General features: G+C 42.8%; 2 protein-coding genes across 3 annotated transcripts; one reads left to right on the top strand and one right to left on the bottom strand.

Annotated features, from left to right (window-relative positions):
• Positions 1 to 505: 505 nt before the first annotated feature.
• On the top strand, positions 506 to 14,020 carry trnau1apb (tRNA selenocysteine 1 associated protein 1b). The gene is made up of 9 exons (XM_030363980.1): positions 506 to 725; positions 1,868 to 1,965; positions 3,325 to 3,424; positions 4,790 to 4,842; positions 5,437 to 5,565; positions 5,890 to 6,006; positions 8,032 to 8,332; positions 10,032 to 10,074; positions 13,782 to 14,020. The coding sequence occupies exons 1-9, from the start codon at positions 690 to 692 to the stop codon at positions 13,913 to 13,915; spliced, it is 1,011 nt and encodes a 336-aa protein (XP_030219840.1). The 5' UTR covers positions 506 to 689; the 3' UTR covers positions 13,916 to 14,020.
• Positions 14,021 to 14,519: 499 nt separating this feature from the next.
• Positions 14,520 to 18,351, bottom strand: fitm1l (fat storage inducing transmembrane protein 1, like). Of its 2 annotated transcripts, none has more exons than XM_030363983.1 (3): positions 18,027 to 18,351; positions 17,620 to 17,826; positions 14,520 to 16,979 (listed from the first exon to the last, which is right to left on the bottom strand). In XM_030363983.1, exons 2-3 carry the CDS (start codon positions 17,796 to 17,798, stop codon positions 16,346 to 16,348), a joined length of 813 nt encoding a protein of 270 aa, XP_030219843.1. In that variant the 5' UTR covers positions 17,799 to 17,826; positions 18,027 to 18,351; the 3' UTR covers positions 14,520 to 16,345. The 2 variants fall into 2 exon arrangements, with proteins under 2 accessions (XP_030219843.1, XP_030219842.1); XM_030363982.1 differs by having other exon boundaries at positions 17,971 to 18,351.
• Between the last annotated feature and the right edge of the window lie 169 nt (positions 18,352 to 18,520).

An 18,520-nucleotide genomic window follows, 5' to 3' on the forward strand; every position in this document is an offset into this window, starting at 1 on the left:
TTAAATCTGAATCTACATCTGAAACTACGACTAGAGCTACCCTACAATCACTATAAAGTACTTATAGTGATCACTATAACACATTAGATTGATCACTATAACAGCACATTATAGTGATCACTATAACAGTACATTAGAGTGATCACTGTAACAGTATATTATAGTGATCACTATAACAGTACATTATAGTGATCACTATAACAGTACATTAGAGTGATCACTGTAACAGTATATTATAGTGATCACTTTAACAGTCTATAATAGTGATCACTATAACAGTACAATAGTGATCACTATAGCAACGTTTCTTGACGTCAAATGCCGGAAATAGCTGTCTTTGTAGTTGCCATGGATACTGAGCCATCTAAAACGTATGTGACCATAGAGTTTTAAGCATTGAATAACTAATAACCAATAATACTAAAACGAATTATTATACTAATTCATTATTACGAGCTTTTATTTTGACAGAGACTATTAGCCCGGAAACACTTCTTCATTCGAAAACCGGAAGTACACCGGCTGTCGAGCGATCCCGGCGACGGCGGAGACGAAATCTAATCTATTGAGTGCAATAAATCCTCTCCATGTACTGTTTATGCAGTAACTTATAATAAGGAGACTTTATATGACGTAACGATTTAATAAGGAGTTTTTTATGACGTAACAGTTTAATAAGGAGACTCGAGATGTTCAACAGACAGACCAGCCTCTGGATGGGTGACGTACGTCCTGCTGCTCACTATAATGTTATAGTATCGTAGTATAGTCACCATTATAGTATAATTATGTACTACAATGTTATAGTGTCATGGTATAGTCACTAGTACAGTATAATACTGTACTATAATGTTATGGTATCATAGTATAGTCACTATTACAGTATATAATACTAAACTGTAATGTTACAGTATCATAGTATAATCACTAATACTGTACATTACGGTATGTAATACTATACTGTAATGTTAGAGTATTATAGTATAATCACTATTACTGTACATTACGGTATATTATACTGTACTATAGTGTTATAGTATCATAGTATAGTCATTATTACACTATACTATACAGTATTGTTATAGTATCATAGTATACTAACTATTACATTATATAATACTGTACTATTATGTTATAGTTTCAAAGTATACTCACTATTACAGTATATACTAATGTACTATAATGTTATACTATCATAGTTTAGTCACTATTACAGAACATTAGTATATATTACTATACTCTAAATTTATAGTATCAAAGTGTATTCACTATGATATTACATTATCGTATAGTAGGTTTATGATACTATACTGTACTATAACATCCTGCTGCTCACTATAATGGTAGTATTATAGTATAGTCACTATTGCAGTACATTATAGTATTGATTATGATACTGTACTATAACACCCTGCTGCTCACTATATACTATACTAAACTATACGCTCTTCATGACCATAATGTTAGTTAGCTTGGGTTATGTTAATGCTGCATGGATCACTACTTTGACAAATATCTGGCTATTCTGTGGTATTAATTACATCTTTGACTTATGGCTGGTTATTCTTTGTTATTCATTACATCATGGCTGGTTATCAAATAACATTATGGCTTGTTATTCTTTGGTATTAATTACATTATGGCTGATTATTCTTTAGCATAAATTGCATTATGGCTGGTTATCCTTTGGTATTAATTACATTATGTTGGTTATTCTTTGGTATTACTTTAATCTTTGAGGTATCTTTACCTATTTCTGTGTACGTACAGTATCCCTGAGCTACCTTGGGATTGGAACCCGATCCCTTTTAACAGCCAGGTTGTGTGTTAATGTATGTGTTCATGTGTGTTAATGTGTTTGTTCCAGCTGGACCCATACATGGACGAGAACTTCATCAAGCAGGCCTTCAGCACCATGGGGGAGACAGCGTTCGGAGTCAAGATCATCACCCACAGAATCACAGGGTAGGACTAATACTAGTAGTACTAGGGCTGAACGATTAATCGATATATATCTAAATCTCAATGTAATAGAACGTGGTATGCAAATCGCAAAGGCTGCGATTTAAAAAAAAAAAAAATGGATCTGTTACCGTAACTGACTGGAAATCAGTATTTAACCCTAAACCTATTTTTTATTTTACAATTCAATAGTTAAATAAAGAAGTTCTTAATATAAATTAATCTAAACACATCGGCCTGGCCTAAAGGAAAGAGCAGTTTTTATGTTGACTGCTTCCAATGTTGTGTTGTTCATCATACTAAATACATACATCATACATCATACTACTATTTTTGAGTGAATAAGACACAACATAAGGAACTTGATAAATTATAAAAATCGCACATTAATTCGCAATCGCAATATTGGTCAAAATAATCGCAATTAGAATATTTCCCCAAATCGTTCAGCCCTAAGTAGTACTACTTAATGCTGGGTAGGACTGGTTGTACTGCTAGTACTAATGCAAGTAATACTAACTAGTGCTAGAGGGTAGTACTACTAGTACTAATACTAGTAATACTACCTAGTGCTAGAGGGTAGGTCTGGTTGTACTGCTAGTACTAATACTAGTAATTCTACCTAATACTAGAGGGTAGTACTGCTAGTACTAATAATAGTAATACTACCTTATACATAGAGGGTAGGACTGGTAGTACTAGTAGTACTAATTAGTACTACTAGTACTACTCTCTCCTCCTCCCCCCTGACCTCCTCTCTCCTTCTCGCCCTGTCCAGTCCCAGCATTAGGCTCAGAGGGGTCAGTGTTGTCCCGTAGAGGACCTCCTCCTCCCCCCTGACCTCCTCCCTCCTCCTCTCTCCTCCTCTCCTCTCTCCTCCTCCCCCCTGACCTCCTCTCTCCTCCTCTCTCCTCCTCTCCTCTCTCCTCCTCCCCCCTGACCTCCTGTCTCCTCCTCTCTCCTCCTCTCCTCTCTCCTCCTCCCCCCTGACCTCCTCTCTCCTCCTCCCCCCTGACCTCCTCTCTCCTCCCCCCTGACCTCCTCTCTCCTCCTCCCCCCTGACCTCCTCTCTCCTCCTCTCTCCTCCTCTCCTCTCTCCTCCTCCCCCCTGACCTCCTCTCTCCTCCTCCCCTTGACCTCCTCTCTCCTCCTCCCCCCTGACCTCCTCTCTCCTCCTCTCTCCTCCTCCCCCCAGACCTCCTCTCTCCTCCCCCCTGACCTCCTCTCTCCTCCCCCCTGACCTCCTCTCTCCTTCTCGCCCTGTCCAGTCCCAGCATTAGGCTCTGAGGGGTCAGTGTTGTCCCGTAGAGGACCTCCTCCTCCCCCCTGACCTCCTCTCTCCTCCTCCCCCTGTCTCCCCAGGGGCTCGGCAGGCTACTGCTTTGTGGAGATGTCTGATGAGGCGAGCGTGGACCGCTGTGTTCAGAGGCTGAACGGGAAGCTGGTCCCTGGATCCAACCCTGTGAGTTGGACCATGAATGAGTGGTTCAGCGTGTGGGTCTCACCAGGCCGGGCGGCTCCTCTGTATGACTCTGTGGAACGGTTCCTCCCCCCACTTCAGAGGTCTTTATGTAGAAATGAATGTCCCTTAATCTACCAGATTATCACAAAGCACCCTAACCACCATATCGTTTCTGTAGAGACTAGAATACACATCTATTCCATGATAGCATAGCTATTGTACAGTATACAATAGTCTAGTTAATATGAGTATTTTGTATCTCTACAATAGCTATAGTTAATGAGTTTATATTAACTATAGTTAATGAGTTTATATTGTATCTCTACAATAGCTATTGTTAATGAGTTTATATTGTATCTCTACAATAGCTATAGTTAATGAGTTTATATTAACTATAGTTAATGAGTTTATATTGTATCTCTACAATAGCTATTGTTAATGAGTTTATATTGTATCTTTACAATAGCTATAGTTAATGAGTTTATATTAACTATAGTTAATGAGTTTATATTGTATCGCTACAATAGCTATAGTTAATGAGTTTATATTAACTATAGTGAATGAGTATATATTGTATCTCTATAATAGCTATTGTTAATAAGTTTATATTGTATCTCTACAATAGCTATAGTTAATGAGTTTATATTAACTATAGTTAATGAGTTTATATTGTATCTCTACAATAGCTATAGTTAATGAGTTTATATTAACTATAGTTAATGAGTTTATATTGTATCTCTACAATAGCTATAGTTAATGAGTTTATATTGTATCTCTACAATAGCTATAGTTAATGAGTTTATATTAACTATAGTTAATGAGTTTATATTGTATCTCTACAATAGCTATAGTTATTGAGTTTATATTGTATCTCTACAATAGCGATAGTTAATGAGTTTATATTAACTATAGTTAATGAGTTTATATTGTATCTCTACAATAGCTATAGTTAGTGAGTTTATGTTGTATCTCCACAATATCTATAGTTAATGAGTTGATATTGCACCTCTACAATAGCTGTAGTTAATGAGTTGAATTAGCTATAGTTAATGAGTTGATATGCCGTGGAGGGTCGCTAACCCTTGTTCCAAACCCAGCGGATGTGTCCCTTGTTGACCTGGCGTGTGAGTCCATCTAGCTGACTGTGGGGCTGCTTGTATATGAGTATGTATTTTTGTTGAAGCCGGTGCATAGAGTCTCTGGTAGGAACTAACTGAGGAATGGGCTAAAGGCTGGTCTGGGTGGTGGAGGTATGTAAAAGTTAACAACCACAGTAACCACTCTTTATTTCCCAGCAATATCAGAGCTATACTACAGGTCTGTGGGGTGTGGCAGTGGCTCACTGTTTGCTCTTCTCCTCCTCAGCCCCGCAAGTTTAAGCTAAACTATGCAACCTACGGGAAACGGCCAGAAGCAGGGTAAGAACCCTTAAATGAACCCTTTAAGGGTATTAATATAAACCCTGCTAATAGTACCTACTGTACATGTTATAAACGTTCAGTATGCTAATGTCACAAATCTATATGTTATATATTCAGTATGCTACACTAGTTACTATATATGTTATATATTCAGCATGCTAACAATAGGTACAGTATAGGCTATATATTCAGTATGCTAACAATAGGTACTGTATAGGCTATATATTCAGTATGCTAACAATAGGTACTGTATAGGTTAGATATTCAGTATGTTAACAATAGGTACTGTATAGACTATATATATGTATTATGCTGACACTAGGTACTGTCTATGTTATATAATCAGTATGCTAGTTAACAAGCCCTGTTTGAAAGTTTAGCAGATTGTAGCACAGAAATGTTTTAATTTAGAGAGGATGGCATAACCATTACAAATAAATAACAAATAACATATTAAGGTCTTTAAAACAGAGAAAATAAATATAAATCGTCATCATGGAAGTATTGAAAATAAATATAAATAGCTATCATGGAACGATCTAAAGTATTTAGATAGTAATTAATAGTTGTCATTATTGGCTCGCCCTATAGGCCAGAGTTCTCTGTGTTTGTGGGCGACTTGTCCTCTGATGTGGACGACTTCCAGCTCCACCAAGTCTTTAAGAAGTACCCCTCCTGCAAAGGGGCCAAGGTGGTGACAGACCAGTACGGGAACTCCAGGTGAGACCCTGGACCAGGGCCATGGAGCTCTGGTCCAACGTGTTCTGCCTGCTTTAGTCCTTCCCTCAGGAGCATTGCTTCAGGTTTTCACCGTTGGTAGTTACTGCCGCTTGTCGTCCTATGCTTAAACTATTGTTTCTCCATAGGCTAAGCAAGAGCAACTCACAAAGTGATGCTACTTCATATTAAAAAGTAAAACCACAAGTTTCAGTTCTATCATAAATTACACTATCATATTCTGTCATGAAGAGAGGTTTTATTCAACATGCTAATGGCGAGCAGACGTGGGCCAGTGGAGTAGCTGTGACTGTGTTGTTTCCTCAGAGGTTACGGCTTTGTGAAGTTCGGAGAAGAGACGGAGCAGAAGAGGTCCATCGAGGAGTGCCAGGGAACCGTGCTCGGAGGAAAGCCGCTGCGCCTTAGCATCGCTGTGGCCAAGAGGTACGGCTAACGCTAACACTAGCTAACCTAGCTAGAGGAGGGTCTCACCCTTACCCTGCTCAATCGAGGACCCTAACCTAGCTCACAGTAGGACCCTAACCTAGCTCAATCGAGGACCCTAACCTAGCTCACAGTAGGACCCTAACCTAGCTCAATAGAGGACCCTAACCAAGCTCCCAGTAGGACCCTAACCTTGCTCAATAGAGGACCCTAACCCAGCTCCCAGTAGGACCCTAACCTTGCTCAATAGAGGACCCTAACCTTGCTCAATAGAGGACCCTTACCCAGCTCCCAGTAGGACCCTAACCTAGCTCAATAGAGGACCCTAACCCAGCTCCCAGTAGGACCCTAACCTTGCTCAATAGAGGACCCTAACCTAGCTCAATAGAGGACCCTAACCCAGCTCCCAGTAGGACCCTAACCTAGCTCAATAGAGGACCCTAACCCAGCTCCCAGTAGGACCCTAACCTAGCTCAATAGAGGACCCTAACCCAGCTCCCAGTAGGACCCTAACCTTGCTCAATAGAGGACCCTAACCCAGCTCAATAGATGACCCTAACCCAGCTCCCAGTAGGACCCTAACCCAGCTCAATAGAGGACCCTAACCCAGCTCCCAGTAGGACCCTAACCCAGCTCAATAGAGGACCCTAATCTAGCTCAATAGAGGACCCTTACCTAGCTCAATAGAGGACCCTAACCTAGCTCAATAGATGACCCTAACCCAGCTCCCAGTAGGACCCTAACCTTGCTCAATAGAGGACCCTAACCTAGCTCAATAGAGGACCCTAACCTAACACTTTATATTTTTAGTATTATTATTTATTTATTTTATTATTTATTTATTTAAAAAAAATTATGCATTAACAAAAATTAAAAAACTCTTGTAGGGAAAGAAAACATATTTCCATTAACTAAAAAATATAGATAAATAATGCATTGGTAACAATAGTCGTCCCATAAAGCTTTTTTAATGGAAGTGAAACAGCGGCATCTGGTGGTTGTATATGTTATTGTGGTGTCTATCAGTCTATTCCCCTCCCCTCCCCCCTGCTCGGAAGGAGTCTCGCCCAGGGCAAAATACCCCCAAAATACCACCTCGACTAAGACATTTCCTGGGGGAAACACTGCTAACCTAGCTCAATGGATTAGGTTATAGGAGGGCCCACCCTAAACATGCTTATTCCAACAGAAATGGTAAAACAATATAACATTAAAAAAGACGGTGGTGGTGGTTAATGTTGGCACATATGCACCGCCTGGGTTCATAAAACTGTTGCTTCGGTTCCGCATGTCGACCATTCTATATTATTGATCCCCTTGTTTTGTTATTTTTTCTCTTTATTCTTCCTCCATGAACTCTTATCCTCCTCTTCCCCAAATGACCCGGGTCCAGCCCATCCCTCCATATTACATTTAAACAGATGAAGAAGCAGTCATGTGAGACACCCCTAGAAAAATGAGATCCACAACGTTTTGTCTATTATTACCATCGTTAGCTAAACGAAAGACAATTCCAACCCTAAACAAAATAAGAGGATGTAGCAAAGATACTGTGCATATGCACATGCACAGCAAAAGCAACCTTTTAAACGAGATTTGATTACAAAGACTATATATCAAAACTGAGACTCCACTGATTTCAACAGTCAAAATATCACTCTGTGACAAAAACTTGCCAAACTAGGGGCCAAAAAGAGAGAGTACGGTAATAAACTTTTTTTATTTTTTCTCCGAACTTATGCTTGATGCATAAGGGTTATCTTTCTCAAACTTTTTTTTATCTGGGATTCTCTGGGATGTCCTCTTTATGATGTATGTAATGTCGGCCATTTTGGTAGGTCCTCTTTGTGATATTTGTAATGTTGGCCATATTGGGAGGGTCTCTTTATGATGTCTGTAATGTCGGCCATATTGGGAGTTCCTCTTTATGATGTCTGTAATGTCGGCCATATTGGGAGGTCCTCTTTATGATGTCTGTAATGTCGGCCATATTGGGAGTTCCTCTTTATGTTTGTTTTTCTTCAGCCAAAAGGTGAGCAACTACCACGGAGGCCAGGGCCAAGGTTACCATAGCAACTACAATCAGCAGCAGTCCGGCTACTATGGGAGCCATGGCAACGGAGGGCAGGGGGGTTACTACCCCCAGTGGGGGGGTTATGATCAGTATGGTGGCTATAGCAACAGTGGCTATAGCAATGCCGGCTACCCCCCGGGGTACAACTACAACTACGGAGCGTATGGATACCCCCCCCCCGGCCACGCAGCGGGCCCTCCCCCCCCTGCTGGAGTCCCGCCCACATCCACCGAGGCATCGGGGGCCACAGAGGTGAGAGCCTCTAGATTAGATTCATGTTCCATGAGCCGGTTGACCCCTCCCTGACCCGTGGACTCCTTCTAGGGTCAGGGTCAGGGCTAACCCTAACCCTGACCCTCTCTAGACGGTTGACCCCTCCCTGACCCGTGGACTCCTTCTAGGGTCAGGGTCAGGGCTAACCCTAACCCTAACCCTCTCTAGACGGTTGACCCCTCCCTGACCCGTGGACTCCTTCAGTATTCCCTTTTTAAACACTATTACTTTGAACCCTCTGGGCCCAGATTCCCTAAACCCCCATCTCTCTCTCAGTCTGAACCCTGGTTCTCTCTCAGTCTGAACCCTGGTTCTCTCTCAGTCTGAACCCTGGTTTACTGAACCCTGGTTTACTGAACCCTGGTTCTCTCTCAGTCTGAACCCTGGTTCACTGAACCCTGGTTCTCTCTCAGTCTGAACCCTGGTTCTCTCTCAGTCTGAACCCTGGTTCTCTCTAAGTCTGAACCCTGGTTCACTGAACCCTGGTTCTCTCTCAGTCTGAACCCTGGTTCTCTCTCAGTCTGAACCCTGGTTCTCTCTCAGTCTGAACCCTGGTTCTCTCTCAGTCTGAACCCTGGTTCTCTCTAAGTCTGAACCCTGGTTCACTGAACCCTGGTTCTCTCTCAGTCTGAACCCTGGTTCTCTCTCAGTCTGAACCCTGGTTCTCTCTCAGTCTGAACCCTGGTTCTCTCTCAGTCTGAACCCTGGTTCTCTCTCAGTCTGAACCCTGGTTCTCTCTAAGTCTGAACCCTGGTTCACTGAACCCTGGTTCTCTCTCAGTCTGAACCCTGGTTTACTGAACCCTGGTTTACTGAACCCTGGTTCTCTCTCAGTCTGAACCCTGGTTCACTGAACCCTGGTTCTCTCAGCCTGAACCCTGGTTCTCTCTCAGTCTGAACCCTGGTTCTCTCTAAGTCTGAACCCTGGTTCACTGAACCCTGGTTCTCTCTCAGTCTGAACCCTGGTTCTCTCTCAGTCTGAACCCTGGTTCTCTCTCAGTCTGAACCCTGGTTCTCTCTCAGTCTGAACCCTGGTTCTCTCTAAGTCTGAACCCTGGTTCACTGAACCCTGGTTCTCTCTCAGTCTGAACCCTGGTTCTCTCTCAGTCTGAACCCTGGTTCTCTCTCAGTCTGAACCCTGGTTCTCTCTAAGTCTGAACCCTGGTTCACTGAACCCTGGTTCTCTCTCAGTCTGAACCCTGGTTTACTGAACCCTGGTTTACTGAACCCTGGTTCTCTCTCAGTCAGAACCCTGGTTCACTGAACCCTGGTTCTCTCTCAGTCTGAACCCTGGTTCTCTCTCAGTCTGAACCCTGGTTCTCTCTAAGTCTGAACCCTGGTTCACTGAACCCTGGTTCTCTCTCAGTCTGAACCCTGGTTCTCTCTCAGTCTGAACCCTGGTTCTCTCTCAGTCTGAACCCTGGTTCTCTCTCAGTCTGAACCCTGGTTCTCTCTCAGTCTGAACCCTGGTTCTCTCTAAGTCTGAAGCCTGGTTCACTGAACCCTGGTTCTCTCTCAGTCTGAACCCTGGTTCTCTCTCAGTCTGAAGCCTGGTTCACTGAACCCTGGTTCTCTCTCAGTCTGAAGCCTGGTTCTCTTTATTGAAACATGTATCCAGTGTAGTATGGACAGTAATGGAACCGACAACCTTCATGTTGACATTATTTGTCTCCTCTCAGGGTTGCCACGATGACAGCGGTGAGGTGGAGGACAACGGAGAAGGTAGACGTGGTTCTCATAGGCCTGCCTCTGTGTTGTCTACAAAGATCCTTACAGTGGGGTATACCACGAAGCGCGCTGAACATACGCACATACTCACAGCTAGGGGAAACATAGTTGCACATAATAGGCCTAAGGCTAGGGAGGCTTGCTGGCCAAAAACAGCCCATAGTATAAATTCGTTAGTGAAAAGATTCTGCATATTGTCTAAAAAATAACTGCCAAATGCAGAATTGTTCACCGTTAATCCCAATAGAGGATGATGATTTCAAAATGCAAAAGCAACGTCCAACCTGCCTTATTCTATAATTTCGGGAATTCCCTTTATGTAAGAAATCCTTTTTTCACCCTATTTAAATAATGTATAGTATATGTTTTCGACCGCTGAGATGTGGCGGCAGCGGTGTAGTGGTTTACTAAAGAAGACCCGAACGCCAGCGACCGGGGTTCAGACCTCGCCTGCCCATCATCATTCCTTTTACCCCCATAGAAGTGGTGCCAGCACGGCCTTGAGAACATGGGTTCAAATTCGAAATGAATACAAAAATATAATTCCATAATCTTAAGTGAATAAGTATTCCATCGACTGCATAAGGCCAACAAGGACGATCAAATAGCGAATAGCCTGTGATGAGCACCTGTATCTCTCATAAAGAATATTCTAAGGCAATGCCAAGGAATCGGATCTGTCCCGAAAGACCCTCTGTCTCCGGAGACACCCCTGTACGATACGGGCTCCGAGGTTCACAGGAACACCAATAAATGGCGACGCCGTTTTCAAAGGAGGGGCTAAGAAGCTGCGCACGCCGATCCAACCTGATAGACTAAGCTCATAACCTTTGGTTGACATAATAAGTCACCATGGTGATAGAGCGACGCTAAAAGAGAGGGACTTTCGTCTCACAGCTAACCCAGGCTTTGAGTGCAACATAACTCGCTAACCAACTAATCGAGGTTCGTAGTATACCCCACTGGTTCCCTGTCCTCATATATTAAATAGGGAGAATCTTATCTTGATATCATGTTATACATCATGTTATACATCCTGTTGTACATCGTGTTGTATATCAGGTTAGAAATCGTGTTAGACATTGTGTCATAGATCATGTTAAACATCCTGTTATACATCCTGTTATATATTGTGTTGTATATCTTGTTAGAAATCGTGTTATACATCATGTTATACATCGTGTTATATATCGATTTATACATCGTGTTATATATCGATTAATACATCGTGTTATCCAACATGTTATACATCGTGTTATACATTGTTTTGTTTTTCATGTCGTAAATCGTGTTATACATTGTGTTGTACATCCTGATATACATCGTGTTGGTCATGGTGTTATACATCTCGTTATGTAGCACGATTATCGTTGTCTTGTATATGTTTAACCCTAACCCTGAATGATGAGTATTTAATATCTATATATCAGAGTCCATAGTGTGATTCATGATGTATTTAATATCTATATATCAGAGTCCATAGTGTGATTCATGATGTATTTAATATCTATATATCAGAGTCCATAGTGTGATTCATGATGTATTTAATATCTATATATCAGAGTCCATAGTGTGATAGGGCTGCAACTAACGATTATTTTGATAATCGATTAATCTGTCGATTATTTTTTCGATTAATCGATGAATCGGATAAAAAAAAGAAACATTTGGAATTGCCGCATCTTTATTCAAAAACTGAACATTACTTCAAATTCACAGTGCAGACTGAAGTGTAAAAACACCAGGTTATTGCTCCAACGTCCCGGAACTATTAAAAGTAATATTAAATAATAAAAAAAGAAAAGAACATAGCTGGGATAACACAGAAAAAAACATACAATGTATGATATACTTTTTTATGTATATAAGGGATGTCCATGGTTAACCGGTCAAACCTATTGATACCATTTTCGAGACTCCTTGAAATATAACTTAATATTGCTTTAATTGCTGATAAGATGATGATAGTTCAAGATAGGACATTAAACAGGTCATAATTCTATCTTTACTATCTATTTTATATTACTAGGAAAACAAGTTTTCACCAAAATCTAAATTATTATTTATTTTTTTCTATTGCATTTGAACGCATCAATCATATTACTGAGCCGACCTGAACACATCACATTTGACACCGTTTGTAACCATTGGTTAGTTTTTCTTTTTTAAAGCTAACTAGCTCTATATCCTGCCAATTTTAACATGGATTTAAAAACTGGATTACTATTTTTAACTGACGGGACTTTACCGTCCGGTTGTGTGATTACTACCGCTGCTTTGAATGACTGTTGATGCACGCGGTGCCGACTCCGAGCTCGTCTGCACAGCAGCAGCTGACAGAGTTTTCGGTTGGACTAGACGGATACTGAGTTGAAGGAGTTTTTTTAACCCAAAGACAGTGAAGGTACAACACTTTTATGTAGGCCTACTGTCCAGTTTTAAGATATGACCAAAATACAAGCTGTGGTCGCTAACACTAAAGCTCGCTGTGGGCGTGCATGAACTATGAACCAACCTGTCGGCGGCTGGCTGTAAACAGTGCTGCGCCTATGAGTAACTTATAAATCGCGCGACACAACGAATCGACGACCAAATTCGTTGCCACGCATTTAGTAATCGATTTTTATCGATATTATCGATTCGTTGTTGCAGCCCTAGATTCATGATGTATTTAATATCTATATATCAGAGTCCATAGTGTAATTCATGATGTATTTAATATCTATATATCAGTGTCCATAATGTGATTCATGATGTATTTAATATCTATATATCAGAGTCCATAGTGTGATTCATGATGTATTTAATATCTATATATCAGAGTCCATAGTGTGATTCATGATGTATTTAATATCTATAAATCAGAGTCCATAGTATGATTCATGATGTATTTAATATCTATAAATCAGAGTCCATAGTGTGATTCATGATGTATTTAATATCTATATATCAGAGTCCATAATGTGATTCATGATGTATTTAATATCTATATATCAGAGTCCATAGTGTGATTCATGATGTATTTAATATCTATATATCAGAGTCCATAGTGTGATTCATGATGTATTTAATATCTATATATCAGAGTCCATAGTGTGATTCATAATGTATTTAATATCTATATATCAGAGTCCATAGTGTGATTCATGATGTATTTAATATCTATATATCAGAGTCCATAGTGTGATTCATGATGTATTTAATATCTATATATCAGAGTCCATAGTGTGATTCATGATGTATTTAATATCTATATATCAGAGTCCATAATGTGATTCATGATGTATTTAATATCTATATATCAGAGTCCATAATGTGATTCATGATGTATTTAATATCTATATATCAGAGTCCATAGTGTGATTCATGATGTATTTAATATCTATATATCAGAGTCCATAGTGTGATTCATGATGTATTTAATATCTATATATCAGAGTCCATAGTGTGATTCATAATGTATTTAATATCTATATATCAGAGTCCATAGTGTGATTCATGATGTATTTAATATCTATATATCAGAGTCCATAGTGTGATTCATGATGTATTTAATATCTATATATCAGAGTCCATAGTGTGATTCATGATGTATTTAATATCTATATATCAGAGTCCATAGTGTGATTCATGATGTATTTAATATCTATATATCAGAGTCCATAGTGTCATTCATGATGTATTTAATATCTGTGTTACAGAGCTGGATGTGGTGGACGTGCTGCAGGCTAACAGAGACTTCATGGAACACAGCGAGGAACTTTATGACGCAATGATGGACTGCCAGTGGGAGCCCCTTGACACCATTACCTCCCCCATCCCCTCCCTCTCCTGAGGCCCCTCCCCCATTACCTTCCTCTCCTGAGGCTCCTCCCCATCCCCTCCCTCTCCTGAGGCCCCTCCCTCATCCTCTCCTGAGGCCCCTCCCCCATCCCCTCCCTCTCCTGAGGCCCCATCCCCTCCCTCTCCTGAGGCTCCTCCCCCATCCCCTCCCTCTCCTGAGGCCCATCCCCTCCCTCTCCTGTGGCCCCTCCCCCTCCCTCTCCTGTGGCCCCTCCCTCTCCTGAGGCTCCTCCCCCACCCCCTCCCTCTCCTGTGGCCCCTCCCCCATCCCCTCCCTCTCCTGAGGACCCTCCCTCATCCCCTCCCTCTCCTGAGGCCCCTCCCCCATCCCCTCCCTCTCCTGAGGCCCCTCCCTCTCCTGAGGCCCCTCCCCCATCCTCTCCCTCCTGAGAAACGGTCACCCTGACTTCCCGTACTGGAGAACGACACGATGACATCACTGCAGCTCAGTGGGGTTCTAAGTCTCCTGGCTGAATACCCTACTCTGTGTGTGTGTGTGTGTGTGTGTGTGTGTGTGTGTGTGTGTGTGTGTGTGTGTGTGTGTGTGTGTGTGTGTGTGTGTGTGTGTGCGCGTGTTTGTGTGTGTGACGTGTGTGTTCAGACCTTCTTCCAGTAGTGTATAGCAAACTTCCCTTTTGTTGCATCATACTTGTAGTAATGCAATGGATTTTGGGTTTGACATGCATTTTATTTTTTGTACATTTTTTACAAATACCTTTTTGTGCTTCACATAGTGAGGCTGACAGCAGTAAGGATTGGGAGAGTTTGCCAAAATGTTGTAGAACCCTTTCAATCTCTGCCCATTACTGTGGATTATTGATGTCCATCTTGAACGTTGATTAAAAAATATAACTCACTCACTCCTGTGTCTCATAACTTCCTGGTCTAGTGGTAGTTATGATACTAGTTACTAATGATACTAGTTAGTAATGATAATATTGGTAGTAATGATACTAGTGGTAGTAATGATACTACTGATGGTAATGATACTAGTGATGGTAATGGCACTGGGTGTAAGGGGTATTGATAGTCTGGTAATGATGGTGATAGTCACGGCAGTGATAGTCTGGTAGTGACAGTAAGGGTACCGATAGTCTGGTAGTGACAGTAACGGTACCGATAGTCTGGTAGTGACAGTAACGGTACCGATAGTCTGGTAGTGACAGTAACGGTACCGATAGTCTGGTAGTGACAGTAACGGTACCGATAGTCTGGTAGTGACAGTAACGGTACCGATAGTCTGGTAGTGACAGTAACGGTATCGATAGTCTGGTAGTGACAGTAACGGTACCGATAGTCTGGTAGTGACAGTAATGGTACCGATAGTCTGGTAGTGACAGTAACGGTACCGATAGTCTGGTAGTGACAGTAACGGTACCGATAGTCTGGTAGTGACAGTAACGGTATCGATAGTCTGGTAGTGACAGTAAGTTACGGTACCGATAGTCTGGTAGTGACAGTAATGGTACCGATAGTCTGGTAGTGACAGTAACGGTACCGATAGTCTGGTAGTGACAGTAACGGTACCGATAGTATGGTGGTGGTAGTGCTAGTGATAGTCTGGTAGGTAGAGTCACAGTAGTGATAGTCTAGTGGTGATAGTCTGGTAGTGATAGTAACGGTACCGATAGTCTGGTGGTGATAGTCTGGTAGTGATAGTAACGGTACCGATAGTCTGGTAGTTATAGTCATGGTAGTGATAGTGATAGTCTGGTAGGTATAGTCATGGTAGTGATAGTGATATTCTGGTGGTGATAGTCTGGTAGTGATAGTGATAGTCTGGTGGGTATAGTCATGGTAGTGATAGTCTGGTAGTGATGGTGATAGTCTGGTTAGTGATAGTCTGGCAGGTATAGTAATTGTAGTGATAGTCTGGTAGTGATAGTGATAGTCACGTTAGTGATAGTCTGGTAGGTAGTCACCTGTAGTGATATTAACGGTAGTGATAGTGATAGTCTGGTAGATATAGTCACAGTAGTGATAGTCTGGCAGTGATAGTGATAGTCACGTTAGTGATAGTCACTGTAGTGGTACTTAGCAAGCATGCAGGCCTTGAGCCTAATTTATTTGATTATAGAATAAGTAGTATTTTATAGAATAAGTAGTATTTTATAAACTGAACAAAAGATATCTAGACTTGACATCTGCCGATCAATATGCACAGAAATACAACCTTTATCAAATATAGCCAATCATCATTGATGCTGAATCCTCCTAAGGCTGCTGCCTCAGGGTCACAAAGTGCACTATTATGGGATACATCATCTAACGGCTGAACCTTTGAATACTGCTGGATAATGTCTGTCAGTATTAACTGTTAACGGAGCTGAATCTGAATGAAGTAACTTTGACTTATTTATAAATCTTTATGTAGAATGACAGAATGATGGACCCTATGGATCCCGTTGCTCCCAGCTCTATTCTAGTCAGAGCTCAGCAGGCCAGAGCCAGGTCTACCCGGGCAGCACCAGCTGGGTCCTAGTGGGTACCAGCCCTGGTACAGCCCCCTCCAGCTGAGGCAGCCCAGAGCACCCCCTAGGAGCTGAGTGGGGAACTGGGGGAAATAGGCCAGCAGACAGAGCAGCAGGAAGAGCCACAACGCCATCAGCAGAACACAAAGCAGGAACAGGATGCGCAGAGGACCGCCCGAAGCCCCGCCCACATTCAGATAGGCCCCGAACACGGCCGTCTCCTCGGCCAATAGGAGGCAGCAGAGGCACAGGAGGAAGATGTCTTCGGACACCTCGTAGCCCCTCCACTGCATCCCTTGTCCCAGGCACTCCGCCCTGCTCTCCCCCTCCCGGAGCAGCAGCAGGGGCTGGCTGGAGGCAGGCCCGCCGTCCAGAGCCGCGGCCAGGGCCTCGTAGCAGCTCCCTGTGGCGTTCCCCAGGACCTCCAGGATCTTGCGGAAGCCTAGCCACAAGCCGCCGGCCGCCAGCAGGCGTGACAGGTGACGCAGGGAGAGCAGCACGGAGCGGCGCCGGGAGAAGGACAGGACCAACACAAAGGAGCCCACCAAGAGGCACGTCCAGCCCCAGCCGGAGCGCAGGAACATCCTGGAGAGAGGAACACCTGATATACATCATGTGTATTGATACATACACAATGCTCAAACTACAGGAGCACCGGATATACATCATGCATATCGATACATACGCAATGCTCAAACAACAGTTAGACCCTGATATACATCATGTGTATTTACATGCACAATGCTCAAACTACAGGAAGACCTGATATACATCATGTATGATACGCTGCGTATCATACATGATGTATATCAGGTGTTCCTCTAGTTTGAGCATTGTGCGTATCATACGCACAATGCTCAAACTACAGGAACACCTGATATACATCATGCATATTGATGCACGCACAATGCTCAAACTAGAGGAACACCTGATATTCATCATGTATATTGATACACGCACAATGTTCAAACTACAGGAACACCTGATATATATGATGGATATTGATACACACACAATGCTCAAACTACAGGAAGACCTGATATGCATCATGGATATTGATGCACACATAATTTTCCAACTACAGGAACACCTGATATATATCATGTATATTGATACACACACAATGCTCAAACTACAGGTCAACCTGCTCAGACCACTAAGGTCATGTATGAAGCATGAGGCCGTGTGGTTATTATGGCTGGAGATATAATAACATAGTCCTCACCTGTAGAGGAAGTGGCCTCTTCTGGCGAAAACGCTGTACTGTGAGACCCAGAGGCTCAGAGCCGGCCCAAACACCAGCAGCACCGAGAGCAGCAGGTGGAAGTGTCTTCTGAACATCTTGTGGCCTAGCAACATGGCGGCCAGGTCGGTCAGCACCACCAGCGCTGAGTTCAGGATCATCTTGATCCCCCTGGAGCAGAGCGGTGCGCTGTTGGACCCAGGTTAATGTTAACATGTGATGATAACCCTGATGAAGTTGGACCCAGGTTAACGTTAACATGTGATGATAACCCTGATGAAGTGGGACCCAGGTTAACGTTAACATGTGATGATAACCCTGAGCCTCACCAACCTGTCTTAGTGTGCAGCTTCTGCTTTGCTTCCAGATCCAGACCTCCAGCTTTTTACCTTCAACTTTTCTCTGAGTGGATTTCTGGGAGAGCTGAGACTCTCCGGGTTCTGCTCCGTGAGGTTCTGCTCCGTGAGGTTCTGCTCCGTGAGGTTCTGCTCCGTGAGGTTCTGCTCCGTGAGGCTCTGCTCCGTGAGGTTCTGCTCCGTGAGGTTCTGCTCTGTGAGGTTCTGCTCCGTGAGGCTCTGCTCCGTGAGGTTGTACTCCGTGTTCCTTCAATGCTCTGAGCTCCTCCGTGTTCCAGTACGGGAATGTTGTTTAAAACGTACCTAGTTTACCCTGGCTCTGTCCCTGCTACTTCCGCTTGTGCTGGTTTAACTTGTTCTCCCCCCCCCCCCCCCCCCCCCCCCCTGTACTGTCAGCTCAGTGCCAGGGCCGGCGCCTCCTCCCAGTATCAGCCCCTCCTCCCAGCCCCCCAGCAGGGTGTCAGGTTACTCCATGAGAAGGTCAGGGGTCACCCACAAATGGGCTCCCTGTAACTATGTCTAAACAT

Source organism: Gadus morhua, chromosome 8 (assembly GCF_902167405.1).
Source record: "Gadus morhua chromosome 8, gadMor3.0, whole genome shotgun sequence".
Lineage (NCBI taxonomy): Eukaryota > Metazoa > Chordata > Actinopteri > Gadiformes > Gadidae > Gadus > Gadus morhua.